Source organism: Salvelinus alpinus, chromosome 34, assembly GCF_045679555.1.
Source record: "Salvelinus alpinus chromosome 34, SLU_Salpinus.1, whole genome shotgun sequence".
In the NCBI taxonomy this organism is placed as follows: Eukaryota; Metazoa; Chordata; class Actinopteri; order Salmoniformes; family Salmonidae; genus Salvelinus; species Salvelinus alpinus.
Window position 1 is genome coordinate 1,281,912 of NC_092119.1, and position 13,367 is coordinate 1,295,278.

General features: G+C 43.4%; 1 protein-coding gene across 1 annotated transcript; it reads right to left on the minus strand.

The window, feature by feature from the left end:
• Positions 1 to 442: 442 nt before the first annotated feature.
• On the minus strand, positions 443 to 10,893 carry LOC139563655 (enhancer of rudimentary homolog). Its single transcript, XM_071382502.1, has 4 exons — positions 10,765 to 10,893; positions 2,078 to 2,165; positions 1,795 to 1,915; positions 443 to 951 (listed from the first exon to the last, which is right to left on the minus strand). Exons 1-4 carry the CDS (start codon positions 10,765 to 10,767, stop codon positions 849 to 851), a joined length of 315 nt encoding a protein of 104 aa, XP_071238603.1. The 5' UTR covers positions 10,768 to 10,893; the 3' UTR covers positions 443 to 848.
• Between the last annotated feature and the right edge of the window lie 2,474 nt (positions 10,894 to 13,367).

Genomic DNA, 13,367 nt, shown 5'->3' on the forward strand with positions numbered 1-13,367 from the left:
GCCACACCTGCAGTCGTCATGCCTCCTTGCAGCATGCCTAAGGCACGTTCACGCAGATGAGCAGGGACCCTGGGCATCTTTCTTTTGGTGTTTTTCCAGAGTCCGCAGAAAGGCCTCTTTAGTGTCCTAAGTTTTCATAACTGTGATCTTAATTGCTTACAGTCTAAGATGTTAGTGTCTTAACGACCGTTCCACAGGTGCATGTTCACAAATTGTTTATGGTTCATTGAACAAACATGGAAAACAGTGTTTAAACCCTTTACAATGAAGATCTGTGAAGTTATTTGGATTTTTACAAATTATCTTTGAAAAGACAGGGTCCTGAAAAAGGGACGTTTCTTTTTTATTGCCGAGTTTAGTAGGAATTCAAAGCAGGCCACAGTGGACAAGTCATCTCTATATGAGTACAGAACACAAACAGTAACACAAAAAAAACAGAGTATTTCTTGCTGTTTTTTAAATTTTATTTAAGTAAAGACAAAAGACATCTTCATAAAGGGGGAAACTATTTTAAATACAAAAATTTCAAAAAATAAAATAAAAATCACACTTCACCCCATCCTCCTAGAAAAGTTCTCACTGAGACAACTTATAACTCAGCCCTTCTCCGTTCCTATCAAACGCCCCCCCCCCTCCCTCCCTGACCTCTTCCTTCATAGATTGGTCACGTTCCAGGCAGACTACATTGCAGACGTTGCACTGCATCAACCCAATGTCATTGACTACTACGCAGTCGTCATCAGATTTGCTGTATTTTATGATGTGGTGACATGTTAAACACCAAACCAGATGTTTTCGCTATCTGGCGTCTGCAGTGCAGTCAGCCTGGAACTAAGGGCTGTAAAGTCTCATTTCCCAGCCTGTTGGGCCTGGCGCCGCAGCAGGACGTAAATCTTCTCCTTGATCCAGTCCTTGTTGTACGGCTGGTAGGTCTGCGTGTCCGCACGGTACCTAGGAGGAGACAGAGAGACGGAGTGTCCCCATCAAAATGTAGCCTTACGAGGCTATAGAAATCCTCAACCCTAGGATGTTTCTTAACAGAAGTGAGGTTGACACTTCACTTAATGCCTGCAGATCTAATGCTGGTGTTATAGTGAACTATAAGACATTATAGGCATGCATAATACCCTTACAACAACTCTAACGCAAATTAAAACAACCAGGTTATTAATAAATTAATTTTCAAACCCCCCAAAAAATAAAAAGGTATGGAATTTGATATCATTCAGACAGATTCATTCGGACAAAAGAACGACAACTAGGACACGGGAGATGATCAAGGTTGCCTAGACAGACAAGTTTCACACTTCCTGGAACATCACCAGAACTTCCTGGAACACCACCAGAACTTCCTGGAACATCACCAGAACTTCCTGGAACATCACCAGAACTTCCTGGAACATCACCAGAACTTCCTGGAACACCACCAGAACTTCCTGGAACATCACCAGAACTTCCTGGAACATCACCAGAACTTCCTGGAACACCACCAGAACTTCCTGGAACATCACCAGAACTTCCTGGAACACCACCAGAACTTCCTGGAACATCACCAGAACTTCCTGGAACATCACCAGAACTTCCTGGAACATCACCAGAACTTCCTGGAACATCACCAGAACTTCCTGGAACATCACCAGAACTTCCTGGAACATCACCAGAACTTCCTGGAACACCACCAGAACTTCCTGGAACATCACCAGAACTTCCTGGAACATCACCAGAACTTACTGGAACATCACCAGAACTTCCTGGAACACCACCAGAACTTCCTGGAACATCACCAGAACTTACACCAAGCAGCTGAGGTCAGCCAGGTCATCGATGAAGTCAAACAGTTGACTGATGTCATAGGTGATGGATGGACTGTTTGGGTTCATTCTCTTTAGGTGTTCCTCGTACATCTTACACACACCTGGAAAAGAGACTTATAGATTAAGCTGGTTGACCATCTAACAGCATTTAAAAAATGTTCCATCACGTTGTTGTTTTTTCCCCCTCAGCGGGTCAGTACTGTCTCACAGACGATGTGGGTTCTATATCCTTCTCTGTCAGTTTAGGTGGCTGTCAAATTTACCTTCCATGCACTCGTTGACCGATTCATAATCGGCATACGTCCGTCCCTCTGGCCTCTTGGTGGGCTGGACCAACAGGATCGTGTGAGACTGCAACAACACATTATCCCATGTTATTGGTCACATGCTTCCTAAACAAAACAGGTGTAGACTAACATGGAAATGCTTCCTAAACAAACAGGTGTAGACTAACATGGAAATGCTTCCTAAACAAAACAGGTGTAGACTAACATGGAAATGCTTCCTAAACAAAACAGGTGTAGACTAACTATCACCCATTTCAAATTGGGTTGTCGGGTGATTGTGGATGCCAAGTCATCTGATGCAGCACTCCATCACTCTCCTGCTTGGTCAAATAGCCCTTACACAGCCTGGAGGTGTGTTGGGTCATTGTCCTGTTGAAAAACAAATGGGATGGCGTATCGCTGCAGAATGCTGTGGTAGCCATGCTGGTTAACTGTGCCTTGAATTCTAAATAAATCAGTGTCACCAGCAATGCAGCCCGATACCATCACACCTCCTCCTCCATGCTTCACGGTGGGAACCACACATGCGGAGATCATCTGTTCACCTACTCTGCGTCTCACAAAGACACGGCGGTTGGAACCAAAAATATTACATTTGGACCCATCAGACCAAAGGACAGATTTCCACCGGTCTAATGTCCATTGCTCGTGTTTCTGGGCCAAAGCAAGTCTCTTCTTCTTATTGGTGTCCTTTAGTAGTGGTTTCCTTGCAGCAATTCGACAGTGAAGGCCTGATTCACGTAGTGTCCTCTGAACAGTTGATGTTGAGATGTGTCTGTTACTTGAACTCTGAAGCATTTATTTGGGCAGCAATTTCTGAGGCTGGTAACTACTTTTACGCTCTAGATTTACGAACGGACAATCTGACAACGCTCTGAATTTACAAAACTCCCAGAGCGCACTCTGGCACTCGAGAATGTCAACTCAAAAAAACACACCCGAAACCGTAAAATGTTTAGCTAACGTTAGTCATTTGTTATGCTAACATGCTAGCAAGAGGTTGCATAGCAACAGCATCAACTTCCAGGTAGACAGGCAAAGCGCTAGTACGCTCAACTGAAACAATACCTTTCGTTTACAGTATACTAAAATGAACTAATAGTATAAAGTATTGTAGAATATACTCATCAAGTATGTAGTATAAAGTATGTTAGTATGGGTATTCAAACACAGCTATGGACTGCCAACACTGTTCAGAGGTGCTAAGTACGGTCGACAGGCAAACGTTTGACAACCCCACCGGTGTGTCTGAGCTTTTAAAATGAATAAAACTCAAAATACTAGCTTAAGCATATTTTAGTAAGGTACAACATTGACAGATCTGACTTAAATCTTACATTTTAGCATACACTGTAGCTACTATAATTTCCAACTGTAACCATGTTTATACGCGTGGAAAGTCATAACGTATAAAAAAAAATATATATATATGGAAACAGGAAGTTCTGGTATTTCTTTTAATAAATGCCAACAGATCATTTGCTTGTTCGACATGGTGGGATCTTTTTGTCGTTCAAATTAATTATGCGATAAATGCCGGTGGAAACGATGGCAGTTTGAGGCTACAGATTATATAAGTTATGATGAACTTCACAGGGGGGTGAAAGTGCACGGTGATTTTTTAAGCTCCTTTTCATTAGACATCCAGGCCAGAAGCACGCGCCGCTCCACTGTCCTCCGGTATTTATTTTTCTGCAAATGTGTATACACATCACTCCCGACATACACAAGCTCTCTCTCTTGACAGCAGCCTACACCTAAACTGTATGTGTAGAAAAGACGAGGATTTTTCAGGTGATCAACTACTGATAACTGCAGCTGTATAGGTTATAGCCAATGGGCCCTGGTCCCTACAGCCTGGAATCGAACCAGGGTCTGTAGTGACACCTGTAGCACTGAGATGCAGTGCCTTAGACCGCTGCGCCACTCGGGAAAGCTAGTGAATTTAAAATCAGTATACTCTATATGGAAACAAGTAACATTTATTGATGTTGTTAGAGATGAGTGACAAGAATAGAAACTAGATTAATTGTTGTAATGTGCCCTTGTGTGCACCAGCCTGTGAACCCGTTGGTAGCTCCCGCCGGCCTGTGAACCCGTTGGTAGCTCCCGCCGGCCTGTGAACCCGTTGGTAGCTCCCGCCGGCCTGTGAACCCAGAAGCTCGATAGGAGAATAACTTCCATCTGTTCTAATTATACTGAGAAATAAAAAAAAACGCAAAAAGCAACAATTTCAAAGATTTTACTGAGTTAGTTTGTATAAAGGAAATCAGAAACACATTTATTACTCTGTGTTGTTGTGTCTTTGCTTTATCTTGGCCAGGTCGCAGTTGTAAATGAGAACTTGTTCTCAACTAGCTAACCTGGTTAAATAAAGGTGAAATAAATATACAATTCAAATAAATTCCTACAGCGCTAATCTATGGATTTCACATAACTGGCAATACAGAAATGCATCCGTTGGTCACAGATACCTTTAAAAAGGTAGGGGCGTGGATCAGAAAACCAGTCAGTATCTGGTGTGACCACCATTTTCCTCTTGCAGAGCGACATCTCCTTCACATAGAGTTGATCAGGCTGTTGATTGTGGCCTGTGGAATGTTGTCCCACTCCTCTTTAATGGCTGTGCGAAGATGCTGGATATTGGAGGAAACTGGAACACGCTGTCATACACGTTGATCCAGAGCATCCCAAACATGCTCAATGGGTTACATGTCTGGTGAGTATGCAGGCCATGGAAGAAGTGGGACATTTTCAGCTTCCAGGAATTGTGTGCAGTTCCTTGCGCCATGGGTATGTGCATTATCATTAGAGGTCGACCGATTATGATTTTTCAACGCCGATACCGATTATTGGAGGACCAAAACAAGCCGATACCGATTAAATCGGCCGATTTAAAAAAAATGTATTTGTAATAATGACAATTACAACAATACTGAATGAACACTTATTTTAACTTAATATAATAGATCAATAAAATCTATTTAGCCTCAAATAAATAATGAAACATGTTCAATTTGGTTTAAATAATGCAAAAACAAAGTGTTGGAGAAGAAAGTAAAAGTGCAATATCTGCCATGTAAGAAAGCTAACGTTTATGTTCCTTGCTCAGAACATGAGAACATATGAAAGCTGGTGGTTCCTTTTAACATGAGTCTTCAATATTCCCAGGTAAGAAGTTTTAGGTTGTAGTTATTATAGGAATTATAGGACTATTTCTCTCTATACCATTTGTATTTCATTAACCTATGACTATTGGATGTTCTTATAGGCACTTTAGTATTGCCAGTGTAACAGTATAGCTTCCATCCCTCTCCTCGCTCCTACCTGGGCTCGAACCAGGAACACATCGACAACAGCCACCCTCGAAGCAGCGTTACCCATGCAGAGCAAGAGGAATAACTACTCCAAGTCTCAGAGCGGGTGACATTTGAAACGCTATTAGTAGGTTTGAAGTCATAAACAGCTCAATGCTTGAAGCACAGCGAAGAGCTGCTGGCAAAACGTATGAAAGTGCTGTTTGAATGAATGCTTATGAGCCTGCTGCTGCCTACCACCGCTCAGTCAGACTGCTCTATCAAATCATAGACTTAGTTATAACATAATAACACACAGAAATACGAGCCATAGGTCATTAATATGGTCGAATCCGGAAACTATCATCTCGAAAACAAGACGTTTATTCTTTCTGTGAAATACGGAACCGTTCTGTGTTTTATCCAACGGGTGGCATCCATAAGTCTAAATATGCAGGTTAAAAAATATATACTTGTATATTGATTTAAAAAAAGGCATTGATGTTTATGGTTAGGTACCTTTATAGCGAATGCGCACCACATCGATTATATGCAACGCAGGACACGCTAGATAAACTAGTAATATCATCAACCATGTGTAGTTAACTAGTGATTATGATTGATTGATTGTTTTTTATAATATAAGTTTAATGCTAGCTAGCAACTTACCTTGGCTTCTTACTGCATTCGCGTAACAGGCAGGCTCCTCGTGGAGTGCAATGTAATCAGGTGGTTAGAGCGTTGGACTAGTTAACCGTAAGGTTGCAAGATTGAATCCCCGAGCTGACAAGGTAAAAATCTGTCGTTCTGCCCCTGAACAAGGCAGTTAACCCACGGTTCCTAGGCCGTCATTGAAAATAAGAATGTGTTCTCAACTGACTTGCCTAGTTAAATAAAGGTGTAAAAAAAAAAGTTACAAAATTTGTAAAAATCGGCCAAATCGGTGTTCAAATATACGGATTTCGGATTTGTTATGAAAACGTGAAATCGGCCCTAATTAATCGGCCGTTCTGATTAATCGGTCGACCTCTAGTCTGTGTTATTACAGCAAGTCAAATAAAGATTTGTGCAAACTGGGAGTGTTACTTTCCTCCCCAAATGGTTTCCTAAGGCAGAGAGGTATTTTCTCCGTTATTCCATATCAAGGCTAGATGAGGCTGAATGGCAACAACACAATGCAACTAATATCATCTCACTGGTACAAGAATGTTCAGTCTGTTGACTAATCCGCCCCCCCCGCTGCTACTCGCCCAAGCCTCCCCAGCTTCTCCTTTACCCAAATCCAGATAGCAGATGTTCTGAAAGAGCTGGAAAACCTGGACCCATACAAATCAGCTGGGCTTGACAATCTGGACCCCCTATTTCTGAAACTGTCCGCCGCCATTGTCGCACCCCCTATTACCAGCCTGTTCAACCTCTCCTTCGTATCATCTGAGATCCCCAAGGATTGGAAAGCTGCCGCGGTCATCCCCCTCTTCAAAGGGGGAGACACCCTGGACCCAAACTGTTACAGACCTATATCCATCCTGCCCTGCCTATCTAAGGTCTTCGAAAGCCAAGTCAACAAACAGATCACTGACCATCTCGAATCCCACCGTACCTTCTCCGCTGTGCAATCCGGTTTCCGAGCCGGTCACGGGTGCACCTCAGCCACGCTCAAGGTACTAAACGACATCATAACCGCCATCGATAAAAGACATTACTGTGCAGCCGTCTTCATCGACCTGGCCAAGGCTTTCGACTCTGTCAATCACCATATTCTTATCGGCAGACTCAGTAGCCTCGGTTTTTCTAATGACTGCCTTGCCTGGTTCACCAACTACTTTGCAGACAGAGTTCAGTGTGTCAAATCGGAGGGCATGTTGTCCGGTCCTCTGGCAGTCTCTATGGGGGTACCACAGGGTTCAATTCTCGGGCCGACTCTTTTCTCTGTATACATCAATGATGTTGCTCTTGCTGCGGGCGATTCCCTGATCCACCTCTACGCAGACGACACCATTCTATATACTTCCGGCCCTTCCCTGGACACTGTGCTATCTAACCTCCAAACGAGCTTCAATGCCATACAACACTCCTTCCGTGGCCTCCAACTGCTCTTAAACGCTAGTAAAACCAAATGCATGCTTTTCAACCGTTCGCTGCCTGCACCCGCACGCCCGACTAGCATCACCACCCTGGACGGTTCCGACCTAGAATATGTGGACATCTATAAGTACCTAGGTGTCTGGCTAGACTGCAAACTCTCCTTCCAGACTCATATCAAACATCTCCAATCCAAAATCAAATCAAGAATCGGCTTTCTATTCCGCAACAAAGCCTCCTTCACTCACGCCGCCAAACTTACCCTAGTAAAACTGACTATCCTGCCGATCCTCGACTTCGGCGATGTCATCTACAAAATAGCTTCCAACACTCTACTCAGCAAACTGGATGCAGTTTATCACAGTGCCATTCGTTTTGTTACTAAAGCACCTTATACGACCCACCACTGCGACCTGTATGCCCTAGTCGGCTGGCCCTCGCTACATGTTCGTCGTCAGACCCACTGGCTCCAGGTCATCTACAAGGCTATGCTAGGTAAAGTGCCGCCTTATCTCAGTTCACTGGTCACGATGGCTACACCCACCCGCAGCACGCGCTCCAGCAGGTGTATCTCACTGATCATCCCTAAAGCTAAAACCTCATTTGGACGCCTTTCCTTCCAGTTCTCTGCTGCCTGCGACTGGAACGAATTGCAAAAATCTCTGAAGTTGGAGACTTTTATCTCCCTCAACAACTTTAAAAATCTGCTATCCGAGCAGCTAACCGATCGCTGCAGCTGTACATAGTCCATCTGTAAACTACCCACCCAATTTACCTACCTCACCCCCCATACTGCTTTTATTCATTTACTTTTCTGCTCTTTTGCACACCAGTACCAGTATCTCTTCTTGCACATGATCATCTGATGATTTATCACTCCAGTGTTAATCTGCTAAATTGTAATTATTCGATTTATTGCCTACCTCATGCCTTTTGCACACATTGTATATAGATTCTCTTTTTTTCTACCATGTTATTGACTTGTTTATTGTTTACTCCATGTGTAACTCTGTGTTGTCTGTTCACACTGCTATGCTTTATCTTGGCCAGGTCGCAGTTGCAAATGAGAACTTGTTCTCAACTAGCCTACCTGGTTAAATAAAGGTGAAAAAAAAAAAAAAAAAGATGGATTCACAGTTATATTAAACCTACAAAGAAATGTACTTAGTCACAGCCTCTCCCCTTTGTTTGCTTAACTGGGGGGGAATGAGATGGAGAAATGGTTTCCTATAGGCTGGGTGGGAATGGGTTGGAGAAATGTTTTCCTATAGGCTGGGTGGGAATGGGATGGAGAAATGGTTTCCTATAGGCTGGGTGGGAATGGGATGGAGAAATGGTTTCCTATAGGCTGGGTGGGGCTCAACAGGCAGAATGCATTCCAAAGGGCACCCTATTGCCTACAACTTTTCACCACAGCCTTAAGGGCCTTGGTCAGCATTAGTGCACTATGTATAAGGAATAAGGTGCCCTTTGGGACACAGCCCGTCTGTTGATGAAGCCACCTGAAATCAATGGCTGCATACCAATTGTCCATCCCTCTCCTAATGGATATCCAAGCATTGGATTGAGCTACTTTTAAGCCATTGTTAAATCCCTGAGATGAGAAGAAATGTGGCGTAGCGGTCTAAGGCACTGCATCTCAGTGCTAGAGGCATCACTACAGACACCCTGGTTCAAATCCAGGCTGTATCACAACCGGCCGTGATTGGGAGTCCCCATAGGACGACGCACAATTGGCCCGGCGTCGTCCGGGTTTGGCCGGTGTAGGCCGTCATTGTAAATAAGAATCTGTTCTTAACTGACTTGCCTAGCTAAATACATTTTTTTTTTTTAAATGTTTACGTCCACACTTTGGGAGAGCGACAATAGATACGCAGCCAATGTTAATGGTCACACACCTTTGAGTCGTTAGTTTAAAAAACAAAATATAAAAAGATTTTCTATAAAAAGGGCAAATAATAAAGTTGTAGTAGGTAAGACAATGGAGAGTATAGGTTCATTATGGACTTTGAGAAATGGTGGTAAACAGCGCCACCCTCAGGCAGAAAACAGAATGTTCTATTCTCAGCCAGGCTCATCTTTTCAAAGAATACACCATTTATTTATCTCTCCATTTATAATTTTGAATGTATTCCTGATTAACCAGATCCCTTTACAGAAAAGGATTGCAGCCAGAGTGCAGTATAACTGCAAATACTGCATCCAAAATACGTTTTTTTTTACTGCATTCATTTTGTAGTATAGCTGCAGTTACAGTGCAGTATAATTGGAATTCAACTGCAGTTATTCTGTAATTACTGTGTCCAAAATACCAGTCGACTGCAGTTACTGCACTTTCAAAACTGCTCTCTTGTTTTGTAAGGGTCCCAATAATTTAGGTAGTAAACGACACCCCCCCTCTGGTATATTTCATTGTGAACTGTCTGGAAGACTCGTTGTTTCTCCTGTTTAGGTCTACTACTCACAGATACTTGCCTTAAGTCAAAGACTAAATTAACTGCAATACACTGGTCTCAAATATATTAGCATAACTTGAATACACAGAACCACGGCGGACCCATTGTAAAATGAGAGGCTTTCACAATATTAAAACGTGTCCCAGTGGAACATGGTTAGCTCTGTCCACTTGGGCGTAGCTTACGGAGCATTTTTTAAGTGAGCGTTGGTATCGTCATATTTCAACCGATCAAGTTCTCACCACACCGGCTGCATACATTTCCTTCGGACGGTTAAATGACACGACTCAACATCGCCATCTGCCGGCCTTTGGACTAACACTAACTTTGAGTAACGAGTACAACTGTATTTTACTTTGAAGATCAATAAAATGCTTTAATTTCAGTAAATTAATATTTCTAGACGACCTCAGTTAAAGTTATGAGCTGGATCATCCTGCAACACAGGACCAAAAGCCAGGTATCTGTTTCGCTACCATCCCCCATTGATACAATTATTGTTGTCACTAACTAAACGTTAGTACTGGAACTAGCGTAACTCGGAATTTAACACAGACATGTCAATGAACACGCAGACTACAACAAGATTAATGAAGATTAATACAACGCCATGTAATATGTCAGACTGGTTTATGACCAAGACGTTTAAAAACAACTTACTAAACTAACATTCGCAAGCTAGCTAACGCGTTAGCTAGCATCCGTTGATTGACATACACGCAACATTTCAAAAAGGCTAGCTAGCAATCCACTCTTTTTTTTTTTTTACTCTGGAAAACCACTTGAACACAAATTTAGACATGCTATTTTAAAACAAACAAAAACTAACCATGTTTTGGATAATTCCTTCACCGCGGTCTTGGCGTAAGTAAGGTATCTTGTTCTACTCGATATCAGCGTCTCGTCACTAGTTACCACAGCCACAAAGTCATAAACCCCGCCTATTTCAAAAATGTATGTTCTTAAAATGGTATTTAAAACCTAACCTTAACCACACGGCTAACCTTATGTCTAACTCTAGCCTTAAATTAAGACCAAAAATCTAATTATTTTTGTTTTTATACATTTTTAAGATATAGCCAATTTTGATTTGTGGCTGTGCTATCTAGGAAACCGTCTCGGCCAAAAAAGTACTTCCGGGTCACGGAATTTCGGTCATTTCAAAATAAAACTCGCCCACGTAATAGTAAAAAAAAAGTGTATTTAACCTGCATTTATTCATGATATACCGTATGAAAAATAATTGTCTAAACATTAACAATAATTCATATTTAAGTGACATTTGTATAAAATGTGTATTTTAAACATGTTCCAAGGGCAAATCAATGCTCCCCTTGCAACCCTTACAAAAAAAAAGATTGCAGTTTTGAAACTGCAGTAAAAGCAGTGGTGTAAAGTACTTAAGTAAAAATACTTTAAATTACTACTTAAGTGTTTTTTTGGGGTATCTGTACTTTACTATTTATATTTTTGACAACCTTTAATTTTACTCCACTACATTCCTAAAGAAAATGATGTACTTTTTACTCCGTACATTTTCCCTGACACCCAAAAGTACTGGTTACATTTTGAATGCTTAACAGGACAGGAAACAGTTGAACTGCAGTTATACTGCACTCTGACTGCAATATTTTTTCGTAAGGGAATACACTGTATATGAAATACATATTGGCTTATAAAGAGAAAACTATTATAGGTGCAGAAGTGAAAGTGGGGTTGAGATTAATCACTAGGGTCTGTAGAATCCATATAGGATGTTATTTCCTGGGGGACTGACATCTAGACACCGCTCTATACCGCAGACACCGCTCTATACCGCAGACACCGCTCTGTACCGCAGACACCGCTCTGTACCGCAGACACCGCTCTGTACCGCAGACACCGCTCTGTACCGCAGACACCGCTCTATACCGCAGACACCGCTCTGTACCGCAGACACCGCTCTATACCGCAGACACCGCTCTATACCGCAGACACCGCTCTATACCGCAGACACCGCTCTATACCGCAGACACCGCTCTGTACCGCAGACACCGCTCTGTACCGCAGACACCGCTCTGTACCGCAGACACCGCTCTGTACCGCAGACACCGCTCTGTACCGCAGACACCGCTCTATACCGCAGACACCGCTCTGTACCGCAGACACCGCTCTATACCGCAGACACCGCTCTATACCGCAGACACCGCTCTATACCGCAGACACCGCTCTATACCGCAGACACCGCTCTGTACCGCAGACACCGCTCTGTACCGCAGACACCGCTCTGTACCGCAGACACCGCTCTGTACCGCAGACACCTCTCTGTACCGCAGACACCGCTCTGTACCGCAGACACCGCTCTGTACCGCAGACACCTCTCTGTACCGCAGACACCGCTCTATACCGCAGACACCGCTCTATACCGCAGACACCGCTCTGTACCGCAGACACCGCTCTATACCGCAGACACCGCTCTATACCGCAGACACCGCTCTGTACCGCAGACACCGCTCTATACCGCAGACACCGCTCTATACCGCAGACACCGCTCTATACCGCAGACACCGCTCTATACCGCAGACACCGCTCTATACCGCAGACACCGCTCTATACCGCAGACACCGCTCTATACCGCAGACACCGCTCTATACCGCAGACACCGCTCTGTACCGCAGACACCGCTCTATACCGCAGACACCGCTCTATACCGCAGACACCGCTCTATACCGCAGACACCGCTCTATACCGCAGACACCGCTCTGTACCGCAGACACCGCTCTGTACCGCAGACACCGCTCTGTACCGCAGACACCGCTCTATACCAGAAACACTCACAGCTCTTAGAGGTTTACCCAGAAACACTCACAGCTGTAATCACTGCCAAAGGTGATTCTAACATGTATTGACTGGTTTGAATAGTTATGTAAATGAGATATTTCTCTATTTCATTTTCAAAAATGTCTTAACATGTTTTCACTGTCATTATGGGGTTTTGTGTGTTGATGGGTGAGAGAGCAAAATATATTTAATCTATTTTGAATTCAGGCTGTAACGCAACAAAATGTGGAATAAGTCAAGGGGGTCTGAATACTTCCTGAAGGCCACTGTATGTCTGTGGTGTTGGCCTGTGTGTTACAATGTTGTGGTATCACACAAACAGCCAGAGGCTCTGACAGCAGAACATTTGAATCTGTCAACATGACGGGACAGAATTGGGGGGGGGGGTATCATCTGTTTTTTAGTATGGTGAAACTGGGTCTGGAAGGCTTCATCTTCTACAGAGTATGTTGTTTTGGATAGAGTTGGGGTTACATGGTTACAGGGTTGCAGGGTTATGGAGTTACATGGTTACAGGGTTGCAGGGTTACGGAGTTACATGGTTACGGGGTTACGGAGTTGCGGGATTACATGGTTGCAGGGTTATGAGGTTACATGGTTACATGGTTGCAG